Here is a 16,346-nt window from a genome sequence, read left to right as displayed (position 1 = left end):
AAATAAAAAGGAATCCAAAAAAGTTTAGGAGCCCTCTGGGACAATATCAAGCATGCCAACATTGGCATCTTATGGGCACCAGAAGGAGAAGAGAGAGAGCAAGGAATTCCAAACCTATTTGAAGAAATAATGACAGAAAACTTCCCTAACCTGGTGAAGGAAATGGACATACAAGCCCAGGAAATGCAGAGTCCCAAACAAGATAAACTCAAAGAGGCCAACACCAAGATAGTACATAATTAAAATGCCAAAGGTTAAAGACAAGGAGAGAATCTTAAAAGCAGCAAGTGAAAAGCAGTTAGTTACCTACAAGAAACCTCCCATAAGACTGTCAGCTGATTTCTCAACAGAAACGTTGCAGGCCAGAAGGGAGTGGCAGGAAATATTCAAGTTGATGAAAATTGAGGACCTACAACTAAGATTACCCCTCAACGCTACCATTTAGAATTGAAGGACAGATAGATCTTCCAAGACAGGAAAAAGCTAAAGGAGTTCACCAAAACCGAAACAAAATTGCATGGAATCTTAGAGGGACTTCTTTAAGATGGAAAAAAAAAAAAAAAAAAAATGTGAACAATAAAATGTCAATAACTACATATCTATCAATAATTACTTTAACTGTAAATGGATTAAATGCTCTAATCAAAAGATAAGGGGGGGTGCTGAATGGATAAGAAAACAAAACCCTTACATATGCTGCCTACAAGAGACTCACTTCAGATCTAAAGGCACATACACATTGAAAGTAAAAGGATGGAAAAAGATACTTCATGAAAACGGAAACAAAAATTTGGGGTAGCAATATTTATACCAGACAAAATAGACTTTAAAACAAAGACTAGAACAAAAGACAAAGAAGAACCCCGAAATCCCACTTCTGGGTATTTATCCGAAAAAACCCCAAAATGCTACTTTGAGGGGACGTACTCATCCATATGTTCATTGCAGCATTATTTACAATAGCCAAGATATGAAGGCAACCAAGGTGTCCCTGAATGGAAAAAGAAGACATGGTACATATATACAATGGAATATTACTCAGCCATAAAAAGAATGAAATCTTGCCATCTGTGACAACTTGGATGGACCTAGAGGGTATTGTGACGGGTGTAGTAAGTCAGACAGCAAAAGACAAATGTCATATGATTTTACTTATGAGTGGAATCTAAAGAACAATATAAACAAACAAACATACAAACAAAACAGAAACAAAAACAATACAGGGAACATTTTGATGGTTACCAGATGGGAGGGGGGTTGGGATAGGTGAAAAAGGGGAAGGGATTAAGAAGTACAAATGGGTTGTTGCACAGTAGTCCTGGGGATGTAGGGTACAGCATGAAGAATATAGTCAGTAATATTGTAATAACTATGTATGGTGTCAGATGGGTACTGCTAGATCTATTGGGGTGATAGATGGGAGGGGGTTCAGGGCAAGGTGAAAAAGGTGAAGGGATAAAGAAATACCAATTGGTAGTTATAAAGTAGTCATGGAGATATAAGTAAAGCGTAGGGAATATAATCAATAATATAGAAATCACTGTGTATAGTGCCAGGTGGGTACTAGTCGGGGGATCACTTCATAAATCATATAAATGTCTAACTGCTATGCTGTACACCTGAAGTTAATATAACATAACATTGAGTGTCAACTGTAATTGAAAAATTTAAAAAGGGGGGGAAGATAAAGGGGAATAAGAGGTTCAAAGTTCCAGGAATAAAAGAACTAAATCTTGGGGATGTAATGTACAGCATAGGGAATATAGTCAATAATGGGATAGCATGGTACAGTGTCAGATAGTTGCTGGACTTATCATGGTGATCATTTCTTTAGCATGGGGAATATAATCAATAATGTGGTAATAACTATGTATAGTGCCAGGTGGGTACTGTTGAATACTATGATGTACACCTGAAACATAATATTGTGTTAGCTATATTTTAATAAAAATATTTTTTAAAAGGAAAAAAGAAAAAAAGCTTTAAAAACAAAATTTTCTTCTATTTTATTTGACAGCAAAACCTGACCTGAACTTTGTGAGGGTATTTATAGTCTCTATATAATCCATTCAGTGTATTTTTACATTTCATGGAGAAATATTAGTAAAACGATATTATAAGCAATATAGTACCTTTCTAAAGTCCTAATAATTCTGAATCTGAAATAAACCATTGAGGTGAAGAATTATTTGCAATTATGTCCTAAAATGATGCTCTATTTTAGGTCCATATTTATGTAGGAACAAACAAAAATTTTCTTCACTTTAAAAATCATTTGTTATACAAAAATATGTACATTAGATACATGTATCCCTCAAGAGTAAGTTGAAGGCAAATAAGCTCTTTAACAAGAAATTTTTAAAGAATGGAGGTTAATTTGTAGAAAATGAATAGAAATGCAAACTATTTTTTTGTGAGAATAATACAAATGATTCTGATCACAGCAAGGCAAATGAATTTTGTCTAGTGGAATCAATTAATTTCTATCAATTAAAAAAGCTGATTCCAAATATTACAGTTTGTTGCCCTGTATGATATTTACCAGCTTTGCATCTGTTAGAGAAGTCATTTCAGAATGCCTTTGACTGACTGACTATATAAATCTCTGTTCCTGAAATTCTCCTTTAAACTAGTTGTAGTATCTTAATGGTCCCCTCACTAATTAATTAGTTGAATAAAATCTTTGACACACTCATTTTATATTTACGTGAATGTCATGTGATTAACTGTTTGAAACTTATACTTTAAAAGGTGCTTGCACTCTAGAAGCTCATGTACTTTTTTTTACAATGAAGTTTTTAAAAAATTAGTGTCAGGTGTACAAAACAATGTAGTGATTAGACATTTGCACACCTCACAAAGTGATAAACCCAAGTCTGCTATCCATCTGAGCTCACGTATTAGTTGAACAAAGATGTGGAAAAACCATAAAGACAGTATACATAAATGATAAATTATCAGTGTGGATTTCAGAGGCTGTGGTAAAGTTTCTGGATGAGTGTGTTCTTTTCATGTATCCTGCATTGTTTTTATTTATTTAGCGGACCATTCTGCATTGCATTCTGGAGTGCAGAGGAAAAGAACACAAGCACAAATAAGGCACACTCTCTGTCCTGCAGTTGTCGGCAGTCGAGCATGGGAGAGAGATGAGAACAAGTCATTATAAAGTAGTGATAATGGGTGGGGAACAGAAGAACGTTTGAGACCTTACTGTATCCTTATGCTTCAAAATTATGATGATGCTTTATGATTATTAGTTTTTAAACCTAAAATTTTGTAGGAATTTTACCTCAATTTTATAATTGAAGCATGGCCAGCCAGCTACTTGCTGTAATAGTCATGAACAAGAAGCTATGAGAGCCCCAGAGCAATTTTACATGCTTTAATTCCCGAGACCAAAGCATTCCCCTCATCTCTCTCTCTCTTAGTTCATATGGTTGACTCTGGACTCAGGCCAACTCCTGCCCCAGGAAGGTCTGCAGAATGGCAAGTCTTCCGCAGGCCTGGCTGAGGAGGACACTGTGTCACTGCAGGGCTTTTGAGTTCTTCTCAGGACTGGAATCAATTCGGACCAGGTCCTTGCTGGAAAGCCATAAATCTGAAAGGCCGGAGACACGTAAGGTTAGTTGGCTTCCCTGGGATTTCAGTCTTCAGTGCTGCTCAGAGCCTTAGGATATTGGTATTTGAGAAAAGGTGGTAAGGTAGCACCCAGAGTTGGGTTTTACTTGGGAAAGCGTTGGCACCCCTTCCTCCACCCACAATGCTGGAGAGAGTTACAAAAAGTGTACTGTAAACACTGGCAAATATTGACAGAAGTGAAGGTCATGACAAGACTGTTTGGCCCCAGTCTTCTGTGGAAAAATAAGCCTACAGTTCAAAGGGATTGGTCAACTGGATTCGCATGAACAGAACCTGAGCAATTTCTGAAACTGAGTTTTAAAACTGGCAGCTCTTTTACCAGCCCTTTGTGTTTTTGCAAAGTCCCTCCCTGTACCAACTTCCTTACTGTTCTTATTTCCTGTAGTAGGTTTTCTTTTTTTTTTTTTTTCCTCATTCTTTTCAGGGAAGGGGAATCAATACATCTTCTCTAGGAGGAGGTGGTGGTCTCATCTTAAGCCGTGTTAGAAGATCATTTTGACCCAAATAAGGTGTCTAGGCTGGGTTAATTCCAGCCTGGGTCAAGGAATTGATCACAAGATGTTTTTTCGGTTTGTGTGCTATCTTGTGGTTGTGTGGCTGATTTCTGGCTCAGATGGTACGTATGCTTTTCTTAAGCTCAGTTTATAAGGCACTTGATATGAGTTTGTGGGTCATCAGGCATTCTGTCAAGGGTTTTAATGAAATTTAAATCAATGAAATATATTTACTTTGTTGAAAAATCTCACATTGCTTGACCTAATACTCTGTACTTCACAGGATCTTTGTAAACATTTAATGATGATTCTGCTCTGTGAAATGGGTTTACTTACTTACCTGTTTACTTCCCCCTCCTGTTTTAGGAGCAAAAACAGTACCTGTTTTAAAATCTTGAGTGGTCTTATAAACTCCAGGGCCGTCATTTGAAAAGGGAATTTTTTTTCTTTGGGAATGGATGACTTACGGCTGAATTTGAGTAAAATTCCTTTTGAAAACAAATCTTTGGGAATCCTTGGGTAAGGAGGGGTGTGTGTGTACATGGACATGAATGAGTACAAGGAATCAGAATCAATAATCCATCAAAAAGAAAGTCGGATGGGGAATCTAACGGGTTTTCACACAGCACATGAAATGCCAAGTGAATCTGTTTCCTTTTTCCTTGCAGCGCAGAGCTGTCCAGAACTTCCCCCAGTGGACAACAGCATATTTATTGCAAAGGAAATGAAGGGACAAATTCTGGGGACTTACACTTGTCTTAAGGGCTACCATCTGGTAGGAGAGAAAACCTTTTTTTGCAATGCCTCAAAGGAGTGGAACGGCCCCACTCCCAAGTGCCGCTGTAAGTTTGCTCTTTCTGCTTCTTTGTCCATTTTGTCATTTCACTGCATTCTTTCACGTCCTACTTCAGTAGGGCATGTGAAAATTCTGTAAGAAACAAAATTCTCAACTTATAGGAGTCCAGTTTTAAAGCACTCTAGTGATGGAACTTCTTGTAGATGGCACACGACCAGCTCTTAATAGACTCAATCACCCCTACAAGAAGGAAAGAATTTCTACCATATATTAAAATGATTATTTTTTTGGCTGTAATTTGTTTAATATCATACTGCTTTAAAATTTTATATTATGATAAATTTAAACTGTGAATGACAGATGAGTAAAAGGAACTCATATGTTCTTATCATCCAGCTTCAACAATTATCAACACATGACTAATCCTTTTTCAGCTACAATTCTGCTTTGCATTATTATTTTGAAGTAAATATCATATCATTTTATTTCATTCGTCATGTAACTTTTGAACTGGGAAAAATTTATGTTCTCAATTTACAGATGTGATAACTGAGCTCTAAGTGATTTGCTCAAGTTCACAAAACTCATTATGGCGTCTATAGTGATGGAGAATAATTCGTCTATACCCTCTTTAGCGTTACTATTTTCAGGAATAGCTGGATTAGTTCTCCTTCATACCTAGAATAAAGCACACCAGCATGCTTATCTTTTATTCATATGACCAAATTCACACTCCTCTGCGTTCTCTCTTGTTTTTCTACCTGGGAAAAACCAAACAAAGTAAGAAGTGATGGGTAATGTATGTATTTGGCTGGATGAAAGGGAAGGAAACACTTGCCTCAAACATAGGCTCAACAATTTTGAGCAAAGCTTACCATAACAGAATGATGCATATGCTATTGGTAATTTCCAGTTATACCGTATGCTTAATTACTTTTAGGAAGCTCAAGTGCCAATTGTCACTTTTGTGTATGACCAGGACCTTTTCTACCACACTTAGGCCAACCCAGTCTTTTCTCATCCTTCATTGATATGGTTTGGTACCATGCACCAGTTCCTGTTAAAAAGTGCAGTTTTGGCTCTAGTTTCCTATTTTCTTAATGATGGCTGAGGAGGTCTAGCCTTTGCTGTGTGGGGCTTCCGCCTGGCCCATTCAGATCGATCACTGCCTCTTTCTTCTTCAGTGGGCCACTGTCCTGACCCTGTGCTGGTGAATGGTGAGTTCAGTTCCCCAGGCCCTGTGAATGTGAATGACAGAATCACGTTTATGTGCAAAGAGGACTACATCCTCAAGGGCAGCAACTGGAGCCAGTGCCTAGAGAACCACACCTGGGTGCCTCCCCTTCCCGTCTGCAGAAGCAGTAAGTACAAGAGAAACAAGTCCAAATCCCAAAGGTACTGATCAGCAGTGACATCCTAGGCATTCGCCACATCCCTGTGATGCTTTCCTCTATTTTGTGTCTGCGAAGGGCTTAGGATCTAACAGGCAGCCACGAAACAAGTGGAGCTCACAGAGCTGAACTTCAACTCAGATGATACAGTCCGATGAAATGAACAGCATTCAAACAGTGAACACCACTTTATTCTTTTCTCAAGTAGCATTCCCGTCCCACTAGGTCCAACACAGGATAGTTGGGGACATCCAACTTTTTTTATTTTTATTTCAAGATAGTGACAAAGTTTTTATTTGTCACACAAAAACAGGAAAAAAATCATAACTCATTCGTTGCAAAATTATATAAAATAAGAGTTGAAAGTATCAAGTATCTCCATCCATCACTACAATTCACAGCTTTCAGACATAATTAGATGTGTTTATTTCCTGGCTTTTCCTTATGTTTATGCAAACATTTTAAAAAAGCAAATGCACAAACGTATACCTACACACATATATACCTACAAAAATGGGTCTTTGCTACACATATTTTTTCATTGCTTTTTTTTCATATAACGATTTACATGGGAATTCTTTTCAGATCAGTATGTATAGCTCTATCTTCTGCTTTTTAACAACTGCATGTAGAGATGCCATATCTTATTCCACATCGCTCATATTGATGAATGTTTATTTTACTTCCATATTTTTACTATTACAAACAATGCTGAAACAAATGGTATATATGCTATATAAAGGTATATATATATATATATATATATATATATATATATATATATATATATATGCTTTTATTTCTACATAGACTCATAGAATGATTGCTGACTCACCGGATATCATTATTTGCAAAATATATTTAAAAGATACAAGAAACTTTATTAAAAACTTTATTCTTAAATACAAAATAAATATTGAAAAATCAACAGTTTTATTTTCTAGTCATAACTATTAAGTGACTATTGAAATGTAAAAATAATTCAATTCGTGAGACCTACATAAAAATTTACCGAAGGACATAAAATAAAACTTGAATAAAAGAAAAGATATGTCATGATTCTGGGTGGGCAAACTTGGTATTACAATGCAATTCTAATCAGAATTTTAAATTAAAAAAATATGAAACAAAAAATTAATTTTAAAATCTCATTTGGAAAAGTATATATTTAACATTGCAAATTTATTTATTTAAAGACTTAATTTTTTTAAAGAGCAGTTTTAGTTTTATAGTAAAACTGAGAGGAAGGTACAGAGATTGTCCTATACCCCTGCCCCCCAGCTTCCACCATTATCAACATCACTGAGCAGAGTGGTACATTTGTTACCAAGGATGAACCTACATTGGACATATCACAATCACCCAAAGTCTATAGTTTGCTTTAGGGATCACTCTTTTTGCTGTACATTCCATGGGTTTGGACAAATGTATAATCACATATATCCATATATCATACATAGAGTATTTTCACTGCCTTAAAAATCCTCTGTACTCTTATTCATCTCTCTACTTCCCCCACCCCTCTCAACCACTGATATTTTTATCGTTTCCATAGCTTTGCCTTTTTCAGACTGTCCTGTAGCTGGAATCATACAGTAGGCAGCCTTTTCAGACTGGCTTCTTTCACATAGTAATATGTTTTTAAAGTTCCTCCATGTCTTTCCACTGCTTGATAACTCATTTCTTTTTATCGCTGAATAGTATTTAATTTTTGGATGCACCACAGTTTATCCATTCACCTCTGAAGGCCATTTTGGTTGTTTCCAAGTTTTGATAATTATGAATAAAGCTACTATAGACATTGTGTGCAGATTTTGTGTGCACATAAGTTTTCAACTCCTTTGGGTAAATACTAAGGAGTGCAATTGCTGGATCATATGGTAAGAGGGTAAAGGGGATCAAATATATGGTGATGGAAGGAGAACTGACTCTGGGTGGTGAAAACATAATGCAACGTATAGATGATGTATTAGATAATTGTACACTTGCAACCTATGTAGTTTTGTTGACCACTGTCACCCCAATAAATTTTAATAATAAAAAAGAATATGTTTAGTTTTAAAGTAAAGTTTTAAGGATAGGCAATTCCAAAAATAGTCACAAACAGCATTTATATTTCTCAAACTTATGAAAGACTAGTAAACATTACTAATAATTATAGAAATAGATGTTAAAGTTAGATGCCAAGTTTTTACTGATCAGATTAGCTCAAAAATTGATGTCATCTAATATCATTCAGTATATGAGGGACCAGCCACTTATGTCAGCAAGAGAAAGTGATATGACTCTTTGAATGTATTTTGGCAGTTGCTATTAAAGTAATAAATAGGCAGTTTTAAAACAGAAACTGTATATATTTTTATTTAGGAGTTTGGGGTTACTTAAAACATACATATATACTAGATGCTGTTAAATCACAAGCATATAAAATCATCTACCTCATTAGCTTGACACTGGTTTAAAATATTTATATTTTGGGGGCTTTTTCTGTTTTACTCCCCTTTAATTCAGGTAGGTCCTATCCTAACTCCAAAATACAGGATCTCTGTCTGTCATTTTGTTTTAGTTCATTGCCCAATGCCCAATTCCAGGGGAAGCTCCCTAGGTCCCTGAATAAAGCAGATTCTTTTCTATTTAGACCCAGGATCCATATCATCTCCTTCAATTCAAAACTGTACTCTTAACAGTCACCAGAAAAACCCTGTCTAAATTGAGTTTAATCAACTCGTTGAAATTCTTTTTCCTTTCCTCTATACAGCTTTTGAAATCAGTTTTTGATTTTTTAACAATTATTTATTAACTGCTCAAGTAATGCATCTCTGTTGTAGAAAATTTAGAAAATAGAAGAAAACAATTAATTACCTACAAACCTACTACCCAGTAGGTTTCATATATATATATATATATACTTTGATTTATAATTTTCAGACATTTTTGCTCAGATATGTTTGTGTATGACTGTGTTTTACAAAAATAGTATTATATTATACATACTCTTTTGCTTTGCTGTTTTTATATTCAGTTATTTGTTTTGAAGACCTTTATGTTTCAATAAATGTACACCTATGTAATTATTCTTGATTTAGCCTTTAATTTTTTAAAATTAAAGTTTATTGGGGTAACAATTGTTAGTAAAGTTACATAGATTTCAGGTGTACAATTCTGTAATACATCATCTATATGTCACATTGTGTGTTCACCACCCAGAATCAGTTCTCTTTCCATCACCATATATTTGATCCTGTTTACTCTCATCTATATGATTATATCAATAGACGCAGTTAACCCTCTGGTAACCACTAAACTATTGTCTGTGTCTATGAGTTTTTGTTTCTTCATTTGTTTGTCTTGTTCCCTTGTTGTTTTGAATTTTATATACCACGTGTCAGTGAAATCATATGGTTCTCTCACTTATTTCCCTTAGCATAATCATCTCAAAATCCATCCATGTTGTTGCAAATGGTACTATTTCATCTTTTCTTATGGCAGGGTAGTATTCCACTGTGTATATCTACCACAACTTCTTTATCCATTCATCTATCGAAGGATACTTTTGTTATTTCCATGTCTTGGCCACCATAAATAAAGCTGCAATGAAGATTGGAGCGCATATATCTTTACAGATAAATGTTTTCAGATATTTTGGGTAGATACCCAGGAGAGGGATTGCTGGGTCATATGATAATTCTATTCTTAGTTTTTTGAGAAACCTCCCCACTGCCTTCCATAGCGGCTGCACCAGTCTGCATTCCCACCAACAGTGTATGAGGGTTCCTTTTTTCCACAGCATCTCCAACACTTGTCACTATTTGTCTTGTTGATGATAGCCATTCTAACTGGGGTGAGGTGATATCTCATTGTGGTTTTTATTTGCATTTCTCTGATGATTAGTGATGTTGAGCATTTTTCATATGTCTATCGGCCATTTATATGTCTTCTTTAGAGAAATGTCTATTCAGGCCTGCTGCTAATTTTTTAATTGGATTGTTTTTAATTGGATTGTTTGTTGCATTTATTGTTCTTGAGTTGTATGAGTTCTTTATATATTTTGGATATTAGCGCCTTCTCGGAGATGTTGTTTGCAAAAATCTTCTCCAACTCGGTTAGTTGCCTCTTTATTTTGTCAATGGTTTCTTTTGCTGTGCAGAAGCTTTTTAGTTTGATATAGTTCCATTCATTTATTTTAGCTTTTACTTCCCTTGCCTTTGGGGTCAAATTCATAATATGCTGTTTAAAACCAAGGTCCATAAGTTTAGTACCTATGTTTTCTTCCATGCATTTTATTGTTTCAGATCTTATGTTTAGGTCTTTGATCCATTTTGAGTTAATTTTCATACATGGTGACAGAGCAGTCTACTTTCATTCTTTTGCATGTAGCTTTCCAGTTCTCCCAGCACCATTTATTGAAGAGGCTGTCTTTTCTCCATTGTATGTTTTTGGCTTCTTTGTCAAAAATTATCTGTCCATATTTATGTGGGTTAATTTCTGGGTTCTCAATTTTATTCCATTGGTCTGTGTGTCTGTTTTTCTGCCAATACTATACTGTTTTGATTATTGTTGCCCTGTAGTACAAGCTGAAGGCAGGGAGAGAGATACCTTCAGCATTGTTCTTTTTTCTTGGGATTACTTTGGCTATTCAGGGTCTTTTGTGGTTCCATACAAATCTGATGATGTTTTGTTCTATTTCTTAAAAAAATGCCCTTGGGATTTTGATGGAGATTGTATTGAATCTGTATATTGCTTTGGGTAATATGGCCATTTTAGCTATGTTGATTCTTCCAATCCATGAACATGGAATGTCTTTCCATTTCTTTGTGTCTTCTTCAATTTCTTTTAAAAATGTCTTACAGTTTTCGGTATGTAAGTCTTTCACATCCTTGGTTAAGTTTATTCCTAGGTATTTTATTCTTTTTGTTGCAATTGCAAAAGGAATTTTTTAAAAAAATTTCTTTTTCTGAGATTTCATTGTTAGTATATAGGAATGCAATGGAAGTTAGACATTGATTTTATAGCTGGCAACTTTGCTGTATTCATTTATTGTTTCTAATAGTTTTTTGGTAATGTCTTTAGGGTTTTCTATACATAGCATCATGTCATCTGCAAAAAGTGACATTTTAACTTCTTCATTCCCCATTTGGATGCCTTTTATTTCTTTCTCTTGCCTGATTGCTCTGTCTAGGACTTCCAGTTCTATGTTGAAAAGCAGAGGTGATAGGGGACAGCCCTGTCGTATTCCTGAACATAGAAGAAAGGGCTTCAGTTTTTCACCATTAATTATGATAGTAGCTGAAGGTTTGTCATATATGGCCTTTATTATGTTGAGATATTTTCCTTCTATTTTATTAAGTGTTTTCATCATAAATCAATGCTGTATCTTGTCAAATGCTTTTTCTGCATCTATTGATATAATCATATGATTTTTGTCCTTTATTTTGTTTATATGGTGTACCACATTGATCGATTTGTGTGTGTTGAACCACCCTTGTGCCGCTGGGATGAACCCCACTTGGTCGTGATGTATAATCTTTTTAATGCATTGTTGCATTCAATTTGCTAGAATTTTTGTGTAGGATTTTTGCATCTGTATTCATCAGAAATATTGGTCCTTAATTTTCTTTTTTTGTGTTATCCTTACCAGGTTTCGGTATCAGGGTAATGTTGGCCTCATAAAATGAATTAGGGAGTATTGTCTGTTCTTCAATTTTTTGGAAGAGTTTGAGCAGGACAGGTATTAGATCCTCTTTGAATGTTTGATAGAATTCACTAGTGAAGCCATCTGGTCCCGGATTTTTGCTTTTGGGAAGGTTTTGGATGACTGATTAAATTTCCTTACTGTTGGTCATTCTATTTAGATTTTCCAGTTCTTTGTGATTCAGCCTAGGAAGGCTATATGTTTCTAAGAATTTGTCCATTTCTTCTAGGTTATTGAATTTGGTGGCACATAGTCCTTCATAGTATTCTTGGATGATCCTTTTTATTTCTGTGGCATCCGTGATAACTTCCCCTCTTTCATTTCTGATTTTGTTTATTAGTGTCTTTTCTCTTTTTATCTAAGTGAGTATAGCCAAGGGTTTGTCAATTTTATTAATCTTTTCAAAGAACCAGCTCTTCATCACATTTATTTTTTGTATTGTCTTTTTGTTCTCTATATCATTTAGTTCTGCTCTGATTTTTGTTATTTCCTTCCTCTTGCTGACTTTGGGTTTTATTTGTTCTTCTTTTTCTAGTTCTTTAAAGTGTAACGTGAGATTATTTATCTTGGATTTTTCTTCCTTCTTGAGATAGGCCTGTAATGATATAAATTTCCTTCTTAAAACTGCTTTTGCTGCATCCCAAAAATTTTAGTAAGATGTATTTTCATTGTCATTTGTTTCTATGTATCTTTTGATCTCTCTCCTCTTATTTCCTCTTTGACCCAGTCATTCTTTAAAAGTGTATTGTTTAATCTCCACATGTTTGTGGTTTTTCCGCTTTCTTTCTGCAGTTGGTATCCAATTTCAAAGCCCTGAGATCAGAGAATATGCTTGGTATGATTTCAATCTTCTTAAATTTGTTGAGGCTAGTTTTATACCCCAATATATGGTCTATCCTTGAGAATGTTCTATGTCCACTAGAAAAGAATGTATAGTCTGATGTTCTGGGATGAAGTGCTCTATAAATGTCAATTATGTCCATTTCACCTAATGTGTCATTTAGGGCTATTATTTCTTTATTTATTTTCTGTTTGGATGATCTATCCATAGCTGTTAATGATGTATTTAGGTCCCTAACTATAATTGTGTTTTGGTAAATTTCTCCCTTTAGTTCTGTTAGTATTTTTTGGTGCTCCCTGATTGGGGGCATAAATATTGATGCCTGTTATGTCTTCTTGTTGTATAGTTCTCTTTATCATTATGAAACGTCTTTGTCTTTGTCTCTTGTTACCTTTTTTATGCCGAAGTCTGTTTCATCTGGTATTATTATGGATTTAGTCTTTAATCTTGATCATGTTTAGACTCAATCTCAGAGATGAAAGGAAGCTTGGAAATAATATCATTTACCTGCTCCTCTTATAGGTTAGGGGAAAGATGAGGGGGATGAAATGAATTCTTTAGTGCCAGGTGGCTACTACAAGAGCTGGAACCCAAACTCACAACATCTAGTACCTCATCCATCTCTTTTTCCACAGTTTTACAGACTCATCCTCGTTGCTTCCAGCTCTGTTCTTTTTTCTGAAGCTCTCATATTGTGCAACTCTGTTCCACAGGGGTTGTCAACCTCCATTTGAGCTCACACTGTTTATCTCCTGTCTCAGGGACTTATTTCTTCCACTTCTACCTATGGTCTGATTTTTTTTTTTCTTGCACACTGACAATTAACTTCCCTACAACTTAAACTTTCTTTCCTTGAGCTCCTGTCAATCAGAAAGTACACACAAATCACTGACTCAGAGGATGAGCTGGTAGAGGGGGTCTTTTCCATGGACCAAGATGATTTTGACCAGAAGGAAATGAATGGAGAGGATGTCCCAAGGTCCCACATGTGCTGTTATGGAGATGGCAGGTGCTGGCATAGACAGTTGCACTTAGGGAGCACTGTTAATTGAGCATAACTGGACTTCCCAATTGTCACTCTTATACTCTTGTCTCTCAGGAGACTGTGGCCATCCTGGGATTCCAGCTCATGGCTATTTTGAAGGAAGAGATTTCAACTCAGGATCTACTATTACTTATTACTGTGAAGAGAGGTAAGTATACACAGCCTTTCAAATATGAGATCTTGCTCATTGACTAGTAGCATCATTTTTGGGAATGACTCAGTCTGTCTCAAACTACTAATAGTCCCCTGATTTCCTACTGTTTCCGGATTCGGAGCTCATTCTGATTTTGAGAGCTGCTTTAGCCTCCTACCAGCTCTCCCCAACCCTCAAAAGACAGACTGATCATCCTATTTATCCTAATTAAAGTATCACTTTTTTTTCTCTTAGTTAAGATAAGACAAAATATTAAAAATATGTGTTTTCTAAAGAATCTCAGAACAAAAATTTCAAATAAATACAGAACATATGGAAGTGCAGAAATAGAACGATTTAAAGTATAGACCCTTAAAATATCCTAAAGTCTTACCTTAATTTAGATTGCCTGGTCACCCACCTTATAGATCTACCCTTTATTTTCCCTTATCTAAATCTTATGAACTCAGGGTCATGTATCCTCACTAGAATTTCAATCTCATTATGTATCTCCAACCAATTTTATAGTCAGCTCTCCTGTTTTTCTTATTAAAACCACAGCTCCTTTTTGCTACTTTTACTAAAGTTCGTTAAAATTTATTTGAAGGCTCTTTCTAGCTTTCTACTCCTTTCTACAGTATAGATGATAGATGCTTTCTAAAAAGTTAACTGAATGATGAAGAGCTTCTTTCCTCACCCTCCCCATTCAAAAACTGTGTATGTAAACACACATATTCAGAATTTCTCATTTCTCCATGTTTTATGGGTTGACTCATCACTTGGGTCCTCTGCACCCCTCAGATGAGTGGTTTTACTTTATTATTACTTTGTTATACTGAGATAACTTAAGCATACATTATGGATCAGGGATGGAGAGGTGGTTTTTATCACACTATGAAATACTGAACTACAATGGCACAAAACCAGCCTTAGTTACCCAGTTCAGAAAGTGGAAAGACTAAGGGTGTTGCCATTCTAATTTCTGTTCAGGTACCACTTAGTGGGCACACAAGAACAGCAGTGCATTGATGGGGAGTGGAGCAGCGCACTTCCAGTCTGTGAATTGATCCAAGAAGTTCCCAAACTGGCTCCCCAGACTGCGTGTGAGAAGGCACTTGTAAGTAGTAGACTCTTGTTTGTCTGGTTCACCACTGTAACTCCAGGGCCTGGCATTTCTCCTGGCACATGCTTAGTAAATATCTGTTCAATTTTGGATGGATTTGAATGGGTTGGCCTTGGTCTGATTGTAGAATGGGGCTCATTAACTATTAACTCACATTTTTATATATGGAAGTTCCCATTCGCCAACATCATCACAAATACCTCATGAGGCCATGTGAGAAGGAGTTGCTGTTTTATGTACTTTATAGAGCAAGGTACATAAACTCGTGTCTTAGACTTGCAAGTATTGCTGTGAAATGTCTATAAAACTCTTCTAGACTCCAAAAAACACTGAACAGATCAATTTTCATTGAAAACCCTCTTTTAGTTTATGTTTCTACTGGGATAATAACAAGTACATTTAAGCATCCTGTTGAAGGCCCAGATCCCTACTTGAGTTAGTCTGTATCTGAGCCCCCATTCAGGGGCTTTAGAGTGGATAATGGGGTCTCAGTCCTTAAGTTGTAACCTAGATTTTTGTTTTCTTCTTCAGTTTGCCTCTCGGGAGAGGAAGGATTTTTGCAAAACCATAGAAAACTTTCAGAAAAGATTAAAGGAAAATGGCTTAACAGTGGAGGAACTAAAATATTCTCTGGAAATAAAGAAAGCTGAGTTGGAGGCAAAAGTATTGCCCTTACATTGGGGCTGAGCCAACTGGGTAATGGAAATACACTTATGAATAAATTTTCCTCTTGGTTTTGAAATTGGTTTCAGATTTTTCCCTCATTGCACTGGAAAGCAACTTCATAGTAACCAACTGCGGTTGTGTAATGCATTGTGTGTGTGTGTGTGTGTGTGTGTGTGTGTGTGTTGCACTCAGAATGTGGAAAGACCAAATGTGGTGGTTATCTGTTTAAGACTAGAATTAGCAACACATTAATGAGGAGTTAAGGGTTTAAATTCCTGTTTTTAAAAATAATGGGAAGCTAGAATCACAGCTAAGGGTGTGCTATCTTATATTTTAATATGAGACAGGAATGATGAGGCAAAAATTAACCTCAAATTAATGAAAATGTATGAGGTAAAAATTAACCTCTCATTTTCGGGAAATAGGTTCAAAACAGTTATATATTAAAATGATCTATTGAGAAAAAAGTAGAATTAGGACCCAAACTCTCCTGGGTCTCCCTTACATCATGTTTATAAAACCAGGT

General features: G+C 35.7%; 1 protein-coding gene across 1 annotated transcript; it reads left to right on the top strand.

Moving 5' to 3' along the window:
• Nucleotides 1-3,967: 3,967 nt before the first annotated feature.
• C4BPB (complement component 4 binding protein beta) lies at nucleotides 3,968-15,896 on the top strand. The gene is made up of 6 exons (XM_019752450.2): nucleotides 3,968-4,255; nucleotides 4,802-4,975; nucleotides 6,114-6,290; nucleotides 13,953-14,046; nucleotides 15,022-15,148; nucleotides 15,686-15,896. The coding sequence occupies exons 1-6, from the start codon at nucleotides 4,198-4,200 to the stop codon at nucleotides 15,839-15,841; spliced, it is 786 nt and encodes a 261-aa protein (XP_019608009.2). The 5' UTR covers nucleotides 3,968-4,197; the 3' UTR covers nucleotides 15,842-15,896.
• Nucleotides 15,897-16,346: the final 450 nt, after the last annotated feature.

Source organism: Rhinolophus sinicus, linkage group LG17 (assembly GCF_036562045.2).
Source record: "Rhinolophus sinicus isolate RSC01 linkage group LG17, ASM3656204v1, whole genome shotgun sequence".
Lineage (NCBI taxonomy): Eukaryota > Metazoa > Chordata > Mammalia > Chiroptera > Rhinolophidae > Rhinolophus > Rhinolophus sinicus.
This window is presented reverse-complemented; position numbering and strand designations above follow the sequence as displayed.

Excerpts from the sequence above, each read along its gene's own strand:
- C4BPB (XM_019752450.2), top strand. The coding sequence starts at position 4,198 with ATGTTTTTTCGGTTTGTGTGCTATCTTGTGGTTGTGTGGCTGATTTCT. Across the intron at positions 4,256-4,801 it reads GCTGATTTCTGGCTCAGATG|CGCAGAGCTGTCCAGAACTT; the intron begins GTACGTATGCTT and ends TTTTCCTTGCAG. Across the intron at positions 6,291-13,952 it reads CCTTCCCGTCTGCAGAAGCA|GAGACTGTGGCCATCCTGGG; the intron begins GTAAGTACAAGA and ends CTTGTCTCTCAG.